The following is a 12,698-nucleotide window of genomic DNA, read 5'->3' on the forward strand; positions in this document are numbered from 1 at the left end:
ACCATGGAAGCGCTCGGTTTGGTCACGTGGTGGCCCTGGTTACGCCGGGTGGCGGCTGTGGGGTCCCGGGCTCAGGCGGGGGCCATTTTGCCGGAGGCTGGCTGCGGGAGTTGAAGGCCCGAGCGGCCTGGCAGCTGACCCGAGCCGTTCCTTCCCATCCTCTTGCACGTCCGGCCTTGGAGAGGAGCTGGAAGGCTGGGCCTCATCCAGCCCTCCCAAGACGGCGATGGTTCCCTCCAGCCGTCGCTACCCGACGACACTCGATGGCGGCCGCGCCTTCCGAGCTGCTCCTGCCGCCGCCCCTTGCACCCCTTGGTTCCTATCGCCTCCTGAGCCGCGGTCGTCCTTCCGCCCCAGGGACTGATGGTCGTCGAGCTGGGGCCACGATGAGAGGCGAGAAAAACTACTACTGCCGTGGGGCGGCCGGGGATCACGGTTCCTGCCCCTCGACGCCGTCGCCTCTGACCTCGACCCTCCTGGTGCCGGCGGAGGCCGTGTCCGGTAGCTGGTCGGGGCCTGGAAGTGGGCTGTCGGGAGGAGATGAGGAGGAGACTCGGCTCCTTCAACTCCTGCGCACCGCACCGGATCCCTCCGAGGCGTTCCAGGCTTTGCAGGCTGCCCTGCCGCGGCGGGGCGGCCGGCTTGGCTTTCCCCGCCGCAAGGAAGCCTTGTACCGGGCGCTGGGCCGAGTGCTGGTGGAGGGCGGTAGTGATGAGAAGAGACTCTGCTTGCAGCTGCTGTCGGACGTCCTTCGGGGTCAGGGGGAGGCCGTTCAGCTGGAGGAGGCCTTCAGTTTAGCGCTTTTGCCTCAACTAGTCGTCTCGTTACGAGAAGATAATCCAGCCCTCCGGAAAGATGCGCTGCAGATCCTGCATATTTGCCTGAGGCGAAGTTCTGGGCAGGTACTGAGAACGCTTATACAAGGCCTGGAAAGTCCAGATGCCCGGCTTAGAGCTTCCACTGCGCTCTTGCTCCCCATCTTGCTTACTCCCGAGGATTTGTTGCTGGGCTTGGATCTCACTGAAGTAATAATAGCTCTGGCCCGAAAGCTTGGCGATCAAGAGATGGAGGAAGAATCTGAGACGGCGTTCTCCACACTTCAACAGATTGGAGAACGACTTGGTCAAGAGAGGTTTCAGTCCTACATCTCTCGTCTGCCCTCTGCTTTGAGGAGGCACTACAATCGCCGCCTGGAGTCCCAGTTTGGGAATCAGGTTCCTTATTATTTGGAGCTTGAAGCCTCTGGGTTTTCGGAAGATCCTGCCCCTTGTGTAGTGACTCTTTCCAACAGCAATCTTAAATTTGGGATTATTCCTCAGGAGCTGCATGCGAGATTGTTGGATCAGGAAGACTATAAGAACAGGACTCAGGCCGTCGAAGAACTAAAACAGTTGCTGGGAAAATGTAACCCAAGTTCTACCCCTCATTCTAGTCTTGTCGGTTTCATTAGCTTACTGTATAATTTGTTAGACGATTCCAATTTCAAAGTGGTCCATGGCACGCTTCAAGTTCTGCATTTACTGGTCATTCGCCTGGGAGAGCAGGTACAGCAGTACCTGGGACCAGTTATAGCCGCTTCTGTGAAAGTGCTGGCCGACAACAAGTTGGTGATCAAGCAGGAATACATGAAAATCTTTCTAAAGCTGATGAAGGAAGTAGGTCCTCAGCAGGTACTTTGTTTGCTCCTGGAAAATCTTAAGCATAAGCATTCCAGAGTAAGAGAGGAAGTAGTGAACATTTGCATCTGTTCCCTCCTGACCTATCCCAGTGAGGATTTCGACTTAGCCAAACTGTCTTTTGATCTTGCTCCAGCTCTGGTAGATAGCAAACGCAGGGTACGCCAGGCAGCTCTGGAAGCCTTTGCTGTTTTGGCTTCGTCAATGGGCTCAGGTAAAACCAATGTCCTTTTTAAAGCTGTAGATACTGTTGAACTGCAAGATAATGGGGATGGTGTGATGAATGCTGTGCAGGCCAGATTGGCCAGAAAAACTCTACCACGGCTAACAGAACAGGGGTTTGTGGAGTATGCAATACTCATGCCATCTTCTGCCCAGGGGAGGTCAAGCCATTTGGCACATGGAGCAGATACAGACTGGCTTATGTCTGGTAACAGAACTCAGAGTGCACACTGTTACTGTGGCGACCACACGAGGGACAGCATGCAGCTGTATGGCTCCTACAGTCCAACGATCTGTACCCGAAGGGTATTAAGTGCTGGAAAAGGGAAAAACAAATTACCCTGGGAAAATGAGCAGCCTGGAGTCATTGGAGAAAATCAGACCTCCAGTTCCAAGGACACTAAAGATTCAGAGCAGGTATGCTGAATTTTCTTGAGTTGAAAATGAAATAATTTACAAAGAAAATTTTGAATTAAGTGCTATGTGGACATCCATTATAACGGTACGGGATATGTAAGGTCATTTAATAGGGTTCCTTCTTGATTAAATTTGAGGTACAATGTGATACGGACAATAAATGGGTTTCAATTATGGCTTATTTGTTTTCATCATATCACTCATCTCAATCATACAACAAACACCCAATACCTAGTAGGTACCAGATAAAGAATTAATTCCAGTTCCAAGTGGCTTCTGGAGAAAGTTACAAACTGGCAATTAACATGTGTGTTCAGTGCTAGAATAGAAATAGAGTGCTGAGGAATAATACCAAAGCTAGGAAAAATAATTCCACTAGAACAAATCAAAAAGCCTCCAAGGTTCTGGTCTTTGAACTTAGATTCCTGTCCCTGAAAAGCTTTTATTTTAAAATTTACAACTCTGCATGTAAATTAGTACTCATGTACTTCATCTGTATTTGCCTGTTAACATCTTGCAATATTTGCTCCATATTTTATGAACCATTTGATAGTAAATAGCACATATTTTGGATTTCATTCCTTAATATTTTGACATATGTCTCCTAAAATAAGTTATCTTATAACTGTATTGGCGTGCTTCGGAATACTAATAGTAATTGAATAGTATATAGCTTTTATTTAAATTTCTCCATTTGTTCCCAAACTGTGTTTTATATTTTTTGCTTTACTTTTATCATCTAAGATCCAGTCATGGTAGTTGTAGCTATTGTCTTTTTATCTAGTATTATGTCCCTACTTGTTTGTGAGTTTGTATGTTTTTTCCTGGCAGGCCCCCTTTCCTCTTGAAGGCTAGGGTAACTGTGAATTTATCTGATTGTTTCTGTATGATTAAACTGAAGATAAAAATTCTTAGCATATATTACCTAAGTAACGGATACAGCACATTGTTGTCCTACCTTGAGTAACACCACTGACAACAAGATACATTACAAAGATTCTTTACTATAGATGTTACATTGAAACCCTACAAATACCTCAACAATGTTTTACTCATTGTTTTTGACATCAGGTGAGTATTTTTACTTGTATCAGTTATTATATTGGTGGCTACAAAGAGTATAGAGGCAAAAAACATTTCGTCTATATTTGTTGCTTAAAATTCTTCTCTGTATGTAATTATTATATTTGTCTTTAATTTTTGCTCCTTAAAATCAAGTTGTTTTGTTTGTTTGTTTGTTTGTTTTTCCCCAAGACATTGTTTCTCTGTGTAACAGTCCTAGCTGACCTAAAACTTGCTTTGTAGTCCAGGCTGTCCTGGAACTCACAGAGATCCACCTGCCTCTGCCTCCCAAGTGCTGGGATCAAAGGCTTGTGCCACCACTGCCTGGCTTTGTTTTTTTTAAGATTTATTTCTGTTTATGTGTCTGTGTGAGTATGCCTGTGTGTGTGTGTGTGTGTGTGTGTGTGTGTGTGTGTACATGTGTGTACAAACCTGGGAAAGCCAGAGAGGGTGTCAGATTTGGTAGAGCTAGAGGAATCGTAGAATTCTGTGACTGGCCCTGTGTAGGTGCTGGGGACCAAATTCTGTCCTCTGTAAGAACAGCAAGAGCCCTGAACTGCTGAACATTCTTTCCAACCCCAAACTGTTGGTTTTCTTTTTTTTTTTTTCATTTATTTATAATTCAAATTTTTACTGAAAATAGATTTTTTTCATGTAATATATTCTGATCATAGTTTCTCCTCCAACTCCTCCTAGATCCTCCTCACCTCCCCAACCTTCCAGATCTCCAGTCTTTCTTGCATTAGGAGATAAACAGGCAACTAAAAAACAAATGACAATCCAGAATAGGAAAAAATAAACAGGGGGGAAAAAAAGAGCTGAAGAAAAAGCACAAGAAACACTCAGACACACAGAAATCCCATAAAAACACAAAATCAGAAACATAACATATAAGCAAATTATCTGTAAGGTTTTTTAAAAAAAAAAATGGGACAAAAACTCACTAAAACTACATTTAGTTCATTTAGTGTTGGTCATCAAATTAAGTTTTTTGATACTGAATTACATGTTTGACCAATGGCTGGCTTCTGTGATCTTTGAGCATGACTAGTGTTTGAGTATTTCCTTAAGCTACAGTAGTAAGACTTCGCTGATATTTTTCTTGTTTCACACTGGGATCAGCTGGGTTTTTTTTTTTTTTGTTTGTTTTTGTTTTTTGTTTTTTGTTTTGTTTTATTTCCTATAGGATCCTAATATTGGCAATATAGTAGAGTAATATTTTAAAACCAATTTCTGTTTTCACTCATTGCTAGTTCTTGCTGTTGCAGATCATCCCTTGCAGTGGACAGAACCAAGAAGATCTTTTTTAAAATAAGTTCCTATGAGTAATTCCAGTTGAATTGGGCAATGCAGGTTCTTTGCCATTTTCTTTTATTCCATATTTGGTCTCCTTTCTTTTGTAACAAAAGCCTAGCTTCCAACATCATTGTAGATAAAGTTCAAAGTTTCTTTGTAGTTCTTTTTTTTTTTTTGCTTGTTTTTTTCCACTGTGACAGAGTCTCACTATGTAGCTCTGACTATATTGGAACTCACTATATAGACCAGGCTATCCTTGAATTCACAAAGATCCACCTCCTGAGTTCTGGCATTAAAGCCGTGTGCCATTATGTCCAGCTCCGTAGTTATTTTTGTATTTTGAATTATCACACAGCTTTATTAAGACTTTTGCTGTGGGATATTGTTCTGTGTGCTGTGAATATGTGTTGCTCTGATTGGTTGATAAATAAAACACTGATTGGCCAGTAGCCAGGCAGGAAGTATAGGCGGGGTAAACCGATGAGAATTCTGGGACAAGGAAGGGTTGAGTCAGGAGTTGCCAACCAGACACAGAGGAAGCAAGATGACAAGGCAGAAAAGGTACCAAGCCATGTGGCTAAACATAGATAAGAATTATGGGTTAATTTAAGTGTAAGAGCTAGTCAGTAATAAGCCTGAGCTAATGGCCAAGCAGTTATAATTAAATATAAGCCTGTGTATTTACTTGGGGAAGGAGAGTGGGAGATTTATCCCGACTGGGAGACCGGGCAGGACACAGGAAAACTTCCAGCTACAGACTTTTCAAAGGGTTGGCAATGTAGCTCAGTGGCAGAGTGTTTCCTTGACCTGCATTGGCCCCTCAAGCACCACAATAATGAAATAAAAGGAAAAAACCTAACAACCAACAAAAATTTTGAATAAACTGATTCTTTGGCAGGGCAAATACGGATGCTCTTTATGATGGATTTATACCCCAGTAAACTCATCGTAACTTGAAAATGTCGTAAGTCAAAACACATTTATTAAACCTGGCCTATCAAACATCATAGCTTAGCAGCCTGATATACTGTAGAGAAGAGGTTATTTCTGCTTATGACCCTAGGGCTAACTGAGTGCTGCTCAGCATTGCAAGGAAGGATCAAAATTCAAAGTGCCATTTATAATGAGTGCATATTGCTTTTGCACCACCATAAAATAAAGTGAGGGATTTACAGTATATACAATACAGTATATACAATACAATTTTCACATTTAGACTTCGTGTAGTAGTACTGATGCAGATGGAACTAACTTTTAAGCGTCCTAATTTCTCACTTATTTTTTCCCATTCCAAAGGGTTGGATTTAGTTATTTCTTGTGGTGCTGGGATTGAACCTAGGGCCTTAACGTACTAGGTAAGCACTCTGTTAGGCTATATCTCCAGTTCCATCTTTTTTGCTTGTTTGATTTTTGTACTAAGGATTGAGCCATCAGGGTTTGTACTTGCTAAGCCAGTACTCTGTCGCTAAGCCAAATTCCTGGCCCTCTAATTCTAAAATGTATAGGTTGTTTTGGAAATAATTTTCAGATTTATATAGTCTGTTTATATGATTATTGCCATGTAATTGTAAACATTAACTGGCCATAGTTGATTTTTTTGTAAGGATTATTATTAAAACTGCTTGTTCTGTGACTAAGATGTTTAGTGGGTATATTAAGATTCTGTTCTGGCTGGGCATGGTGGCACATGCTTGTAATCCTAGCATTTGGGAGGTGGAGGCAGGTGGTTGAGGTGTTGAAAAGCATCTTTGGCTAATTAGTGAGTTGGAGGCCAACCAAGGCTACATGACACACTTTATCAAAATAAAATAACAACAATAATAGTAATAATAATAACAATAAAAGATTCTGGTGCTAACCATAACAACAGGAATCAGAAAATAAGTGCATTTCTGAAATGCCAGTTTGGACTAATTTTCACTGAAAGCTTCTGTGGTGAAACTGAAATTTGCCATAGAAATCAACTTGTAAATATGTACTCAGAAATGCTTGTAGAAATATGCTATAAGTTATCTAAAATGAGGGCATGGACTAAATAGATACACATTTGAAAATGTGCTGCTTTAAAGAGGTGTGTATGTATATTATTATTGTTACTGTTTGATTTTTAGAGCAGATTTGGGATGATAGCTCCACTAAGTGAAAAGTGCAGGTGGTTTGTGAATTTCCTGTCCACACACTCAAATAGCCTGCTCCAGAACTTCAAGCACATCATCGGTAGCACATTATGATGGTAGAGTCAGTGAAACTACAGTAAGAAGAACCCAAAAGTTCATCCTTTAATTAGGCTCCACCCCTGCCTTGTATATTCTGTGGGGTTTTGGCAAGTGTATATCTGTGGTCACATAAGAATAGCTAACTGCCACACATATCCTCTGTGCTGTGAATGCTTATCCCTCCTCCTCTCTCCATCCCTTGGTAAACACATTCCGTATTTCTACACTTTTGTCTTTTTCTGCATTTCGTGAAATTGCAGTCATACAGCATATAACAGCCTCTTAGAATGATGTAGGAAGTAGGCCTTATGTGTCTGCCTTCTAAGTAAGATTATAGAAAATTGACATAATTTCTTCTGCGAATGTTGAATAGATTTCATTAATGAACACAGCTGAGCATGTGCTTTCTGTTCTAGAAGGTGATTGTTTATTCAGTGGTAGACCTGGTCAAATTACTGTTTCATCCTAATATTGATGTGATTTATGTGCTTTTCTTTCATTTCTGCTATTAAAAATGTGTGTCTTCTATTTTTAGCCTAAATAAAGCTTGCCAGTTTTACTGGTCTTTTCAAAAACCCAGTCTTTGGTTTTGTAGTGTCTCTCTGTCCCCAAGAGAGCCGGCGCATCCAGATCTCGGGTCTTCAGGGTCCTCTCCTGGCCCCGCCTTGTAGGCGTGACAGTTACCAAAGTCTCAATGGGGGTTGGAACTTCCAGATCAAAGCTGGAATGGCTGCCCAGTACAGTGGTGGGCACCCCAAAAGAGCAAAAACAATTGACCACACTGCCCCACCCACTTCTCACTAGGGTTCCAGACACTGGATCCATCAGGAGATCTGAACTCTGTTTCTCATTGCTTATGCATCAAGTACCTCAGATGTTGTCTTATGTTGATGAGTGTCCCGTGTGAGCTTGAGAAGAATTCCTAATCTGTTGCTAGATAAAATTATCTATAGCTGTTAATTATATCCACTTCATTCATGTTGTTGAGTTCAATTTCCTTTCTGTTTTTCTCCATATGGATTTGTTGATTTCTGATACAGGGGTGATGAAGTCTCTGACTATAGTAGATTCATTTATTTCTTCTTGCAGTTCTGCTTGGATTTCCGTCACATAACTTGACACTGAGTTATTAAAGATGATTTTATTTTCTTGATATTGATCCCTTAATCATGTGGTACTCCTTTTATGGCTAATAATTTTTTTGCTCTGAAGGTCACTGTAGTTGGAAGCTTTCCTGTCCTGACCTCCCGCTCCTCATCCTGGTAGCTGCTTCAAATTTACCACACAGAGACTTAATATTATTCATAAATGCTCAGTCAATAGCTCAGGCTTGTTACTAGCTAACTCTTACATTTAAATTAACCCATATTTCTATTTATGCTTTGCTGTGTGGCTCATGGCTTGTTACCTCAATTTTCTACATGTCCTGCTTACTCAGCAGCTGGCTGGCTGGTGTTTCCTCTGACTCCGCCTTCTTCCCAGAGTCCTCTGTTTCTGGCTGTCTCACCTATACTTCCTACCTGGCTACTGGCCTGTCAGCTTTTTATTAACCAATGAGAGTAATACATATTCACAGTGTAGAGAAGGATTATTCCACGCAGTTCACTCTGTCTAAAATTAGTACAGTCATGTCTGATTTCCTTTTTTAAAAATTTTATTTGTATGAGTATTTTGCCTTTATGTATGTCTGTCACATGCATACAGTGCTCCTGGGGGCCAGAAGAGGGTGCTGTTGGATCCTCTGAGCCTGGAGTTATAGACAGTGTAAGCTGCCAGGTAGATGTTGGGAATCTAACCCCTGTCCTCTGAAAGAGCAGCCAGTCAGTGCCCTTAACTGCTGAGCCATCTTTCCAGCCCCATGGCTGCTTTCTTTTTATTCATATTAGCATGATATACCTTTATCCTTTTACTTAATGTGTGTCCATTAGTATATTTAAAGTTGCTTTCTTGTAGAAAATATATAGGGTTGGGTTTTGCTTTTTATTTTACTCAGACAACTTTTCAAATATTTTTCTTTTGTGTGAATATGGTATATATCTGTGCTATATGCTGTGTGTGTATGCAGAAGGTATCTGTTAGCTTACTGTATCACTCTGCCTCATTCCCTTCAGACAGGGTCCCAATGAACCTGGAGCTAGGCTGACAGCCAGTAGTCTTCAGAGATTGTCCTTTCTCTGCCCCTGACAGCACTGGGGTTACCAGTATATGTTTCATCATGCTCTGCTTTTTTTGATGTGTGATCTGGAGATTTAAACTCAGGACCTCCTGCTTGCACATAAATGCTCGTAACTGCTGAGCCATCTCCATAGTCCATCTTGTGTTTTAATTGGTATAGATTAAACCATTAATACTTAATATGATGGATTAGTGTATATCATATGTTTTATTTGTAGCTTCTCTTTTTTATTTCTGTCTTTAACATTTTTGTCTTTTGTAGCTTTAACTTGAGAATTTTTATGATTCTATTTTCTCCTTTTTCATAGTCTATCAATTGCTCCTCTATTTTTCTATTTTGTAGTTGCCTTAGAGTTTGCAGTATGCATTTACATATATACAGACATGGTAAATAGAAACATTGAGACTATTGTTTTGAGTTGTTCTTAGAGCAATCAAGAACAAGAAAAATAGCAGCTGAAGATATGGGTCAATGCTTAAAAGCACTCGCCACTCTTTCAGAAGACCTGGGTTCAATTCCCAACACCCGCATAGTGGCTCACAACCATCTGTAAAACCCTCTTTTGGCCTCTCTGGACACCAGACACATACATGGTGAATAAATACACATGCAGGCAAAACACCCACACACATAAAATAAAAAATTTAAAAAAAGAATAAGAGAAATTTTATTATACCTCTTTAATGTTTCTCTAGTGCACCGTGTGTGTGTGTGTGTGTGTGTGTGTGTGTGTGTGTGTGTGTGAAGGACTTTGACCTATTTAATTTTCTTTTTATATTAATAACTATTAATTTGTTGTAAGACAAGGTCTTACTGGAAATTTGCCTCAGTTTCTGTTTGTCTGTGGATGTCTTTTTGTCCTTCACTTTCGTGGGTCACTTCCCAAGATTCAGAGTTCTAGGTTGGTAGTGTTTGCTTTTCCTTTCTTTTCCTTGGCACTTTATTTCACTCCCGTTCTTCTCACTTCCTCACTCTCTGAGGAGTCGGGTGTCACTGTTACCTTTGGTCTGTGTAAATCAAGTGTTTTTTCTCTTCTTTGCCTCCTGCGTTGTTCTTTGTCTTTGATTTTTCAGGACCTGGAAAATGGTATGCTTACACATAGTTTCTGTGACATTTATTTGCATTGGTGCTCTGTGAGCTTTCTGGACTTGTGGTTTGGTTTCTGGCTATAATTTAGGGACGTTCTTGGCCATTATTGCCTCCAATATTTTCCCACTTTGCTCTTTTTTTTACATGTATGTTTCTCCTTTTATAGTTTCCCACAGTTTTGCATATTCTGTATATTCTTTTTTCAGTCTTTTTTCCCCCTGTAGTGTTCCTATTGTACAGACCATGTATAGACTAAAGCACACACTGAAGGCCTTCCCACTTACTCTTCCAAGGCTTTTTATCTTACTCTCTTACAATTACCAAATTTCAGTTACCAAATTAACATGTTCTTGCATTTCTGTCTGCTTTTTCCTGTATAGCCTCTTACATATTAATTATAGGGTTTTTTTTAATTATGACCTAATTATTCCAGCCTTGTTTCCCTATTTGATGCTGGTTCTAATGCTTGTTCATTTTCTTCTAACTGTGGTTTTTGTTGCTAGGTTTGGTTTGGCTTAGTTTAGTTTTTATTTTAGTTTTTGTTTTTTAGTATGCCTTGTAAGTTTTGGTTGAGAGTTGACTGGTGTATAAGAGAAAAAGTAAGCGGTAAATAGATGTTAAAATGTGGGGGAGTGTTCCATAGTCCTGTAATTTGGACTCCAGATACCTGTGCTCTGGACTCTGTGATTCACCTATGCCTTCAGCCTTCCGGCCCGCTTGTGTAGCACAAGATGACTAGAGGGAACTGTCACTGACCATTTCCCTTTAATTGGACCCTTAGGTTCTGGTGGAGCTTCAGCAGATCAGGCTTTGCTTGAAAGGAAAAGCATCTCCTCAGGGCAGGCAGGCCTTGTCAAGCATAGAAAAGCTCTGTGTATTTCAAAATAATTGGTAACATTTTCTCTTCCCTTGCCAAAAACACTGAACTTTTCCCTTCACTATTCAGTGTGAAGTCATGATAGTTCCTGGAGGTAAACTGGGAGAAGAGAGGGGCTCCCCTGAGACTCGCTCCTGTCCCTAGAGCTTTAGCTTTCCCAGTTGTTAGCATTGAGTCTCTAGCAATTCATTAATTAACAGTTCCTTTCCTTGTCCTACCTCTGTCTGCCTCAGAGCTTTCTGCTTAGAAGTTCTGCCTGTCACTTGTAATTCTAAGTATGTATCTATATGTTGCAATTTGACTTGTAATGAACATCTCTAGTGGATCTAAAAAAGTTTGCTTAAACTTACATGTTTTGAATGGTGTTAGAATTTCTCATTTCCTTACACACTGGGGTATATAAATCAGACTCCTCTCTATGTGTGTATGTGTACATGCTTTTGTTGTTGGGTGTCTGTTTGTAGTACTGGTGATTGTACGTAGCGTCTCACACACATGGTAGGCAAATGTTCTACTCTGTTCTGTACCCTCAGCCCTCCCTGACACTGTATCAATTTTCACTTTTAATGATGTACTTACAAAGTTTAAAGTCAACTACTATTACTTCATTACTTTAGTAACTTAGTTCCTATTATATTCTCCCCCCCCCCCCCAGGGTTTCTCTGTAGTTTTGGTGCCTGTCTTGGATCGCATTCTGTAGACCAGGCTGGCCTCGAACTCACAGAGATCCACCAGGCTCTGCCTCTGAGTGCTGGAATTAAAGGCATGTGCCACCACTGTTCAGACAATATTTCTCTTTAAAAAAAAAATGGATATGGTTTTGCTCCAAATCTGTAATAGAATTAGTTTAAGTTGTAAATCTCAAGGCATTCATGAAAGTAAAAGTTTGAATAAATTTCCAAAAGCCATTATAAATGTAACACCTGTGTGTGTGTGTGTGTGTGTGTGTGTGTGTGTGTGTGTGTGTGTGTGAATCCTGGTTGTCATTAAAACTACCTTTGTGCTTAATAAATGCTCTTTAAATGTGGTCATTTGATGAGTGTTTATTTAGCTCTTTTTAATATGCCAATCATTAATGATGTGATAAGACACCATGACCAAAATATTGTAATTATAATTTAATTTAAAAATTTTAAAAGACCAGTTAGATACTCATTGAAGTGCTTTAGTATAAGCTGGTTTTTATTTGTTTGTTTTGTTTTGTTTAAATGAAAATTAGCAGGTGTCAAGATTCGACAAGCAAAGGATGAAAGCAAGAAATATTCTTAAGGATTTAATGATAAATTGCTGAAATAAAAATGGAGTAAGGGTGGGAATAGCTCTACAGTTGAACAGGATGGACTAAAGGCATATTAGACCTGTGAATGGCCATAGATAGCCTAAAAGCAAGACAGTAATGTGGGGAAATGGGGTTCTGGTGAAGGAGGACAGCCTATACTAGTTATGTTCCAGACTACTAGGAAGCAGGAGGAGAGCTAGGACTGTGGCTCTGGAGGTCATATGGTGAGACTGTCACCGAAACAGAGCTGATGAGCTAGGACTGTGGCTCTGGAGGTCATGTGGTGAGACTGTCACCGAAACAGAGCTGATGGTTCTGAAAGAGAGGCGTACAGAGTAACACAGAGTGCTTACGACTGTGTCAGTTACATTTCTGTTGCTGTGATAGA

The 12,698-nt window shown here is 40.8% G+C and overlaps 1 protein-coding gene across 2 annotated transcripts in view; it reads left to right on the plus strand.

Annotated features, from left to right (window-relative positions):
• The first annotated feature begins 25 nt into the window (after nt 1-25).
• Togaram1 (TOG array regulator of axonemal microtubules 1) overlaps nt 26-12,698 on the plus strand; it is a 65,612-nt gene continuing 52,939 nt past the window's right edge. Inside the window, exon 1 of one of the 2 annotated variants that reach the window (XM_059279512.1) lies at nt 26-2,315. In XM_059279512.1, coding sequence (XP_059135495.1) covers nt 264-2,315 — 2,052 coding nt within the window. In that variant the 5' untranslated portion in view covers nt 26-263. The remainder of the gene's footprint in view (nt 2,316-12,698) is intronic. The other variant, XM_059279510.1, reaches the window with a different exon arrangement.

Source organism: Peromyscus eremicus, chromosome 14, assembly GCF_949786415.1.
Source record: "Peromyscus eremicus chromosome 14, PerEre_H2_v1, whole genome shotgun sequence".
Classification (NCBI taxonomy): Eukaryota; Metazoa; Chordata; class Mammalia; order Rodentia; family Cricetidae; genus Peromyscus; species Peromyscus eremicus.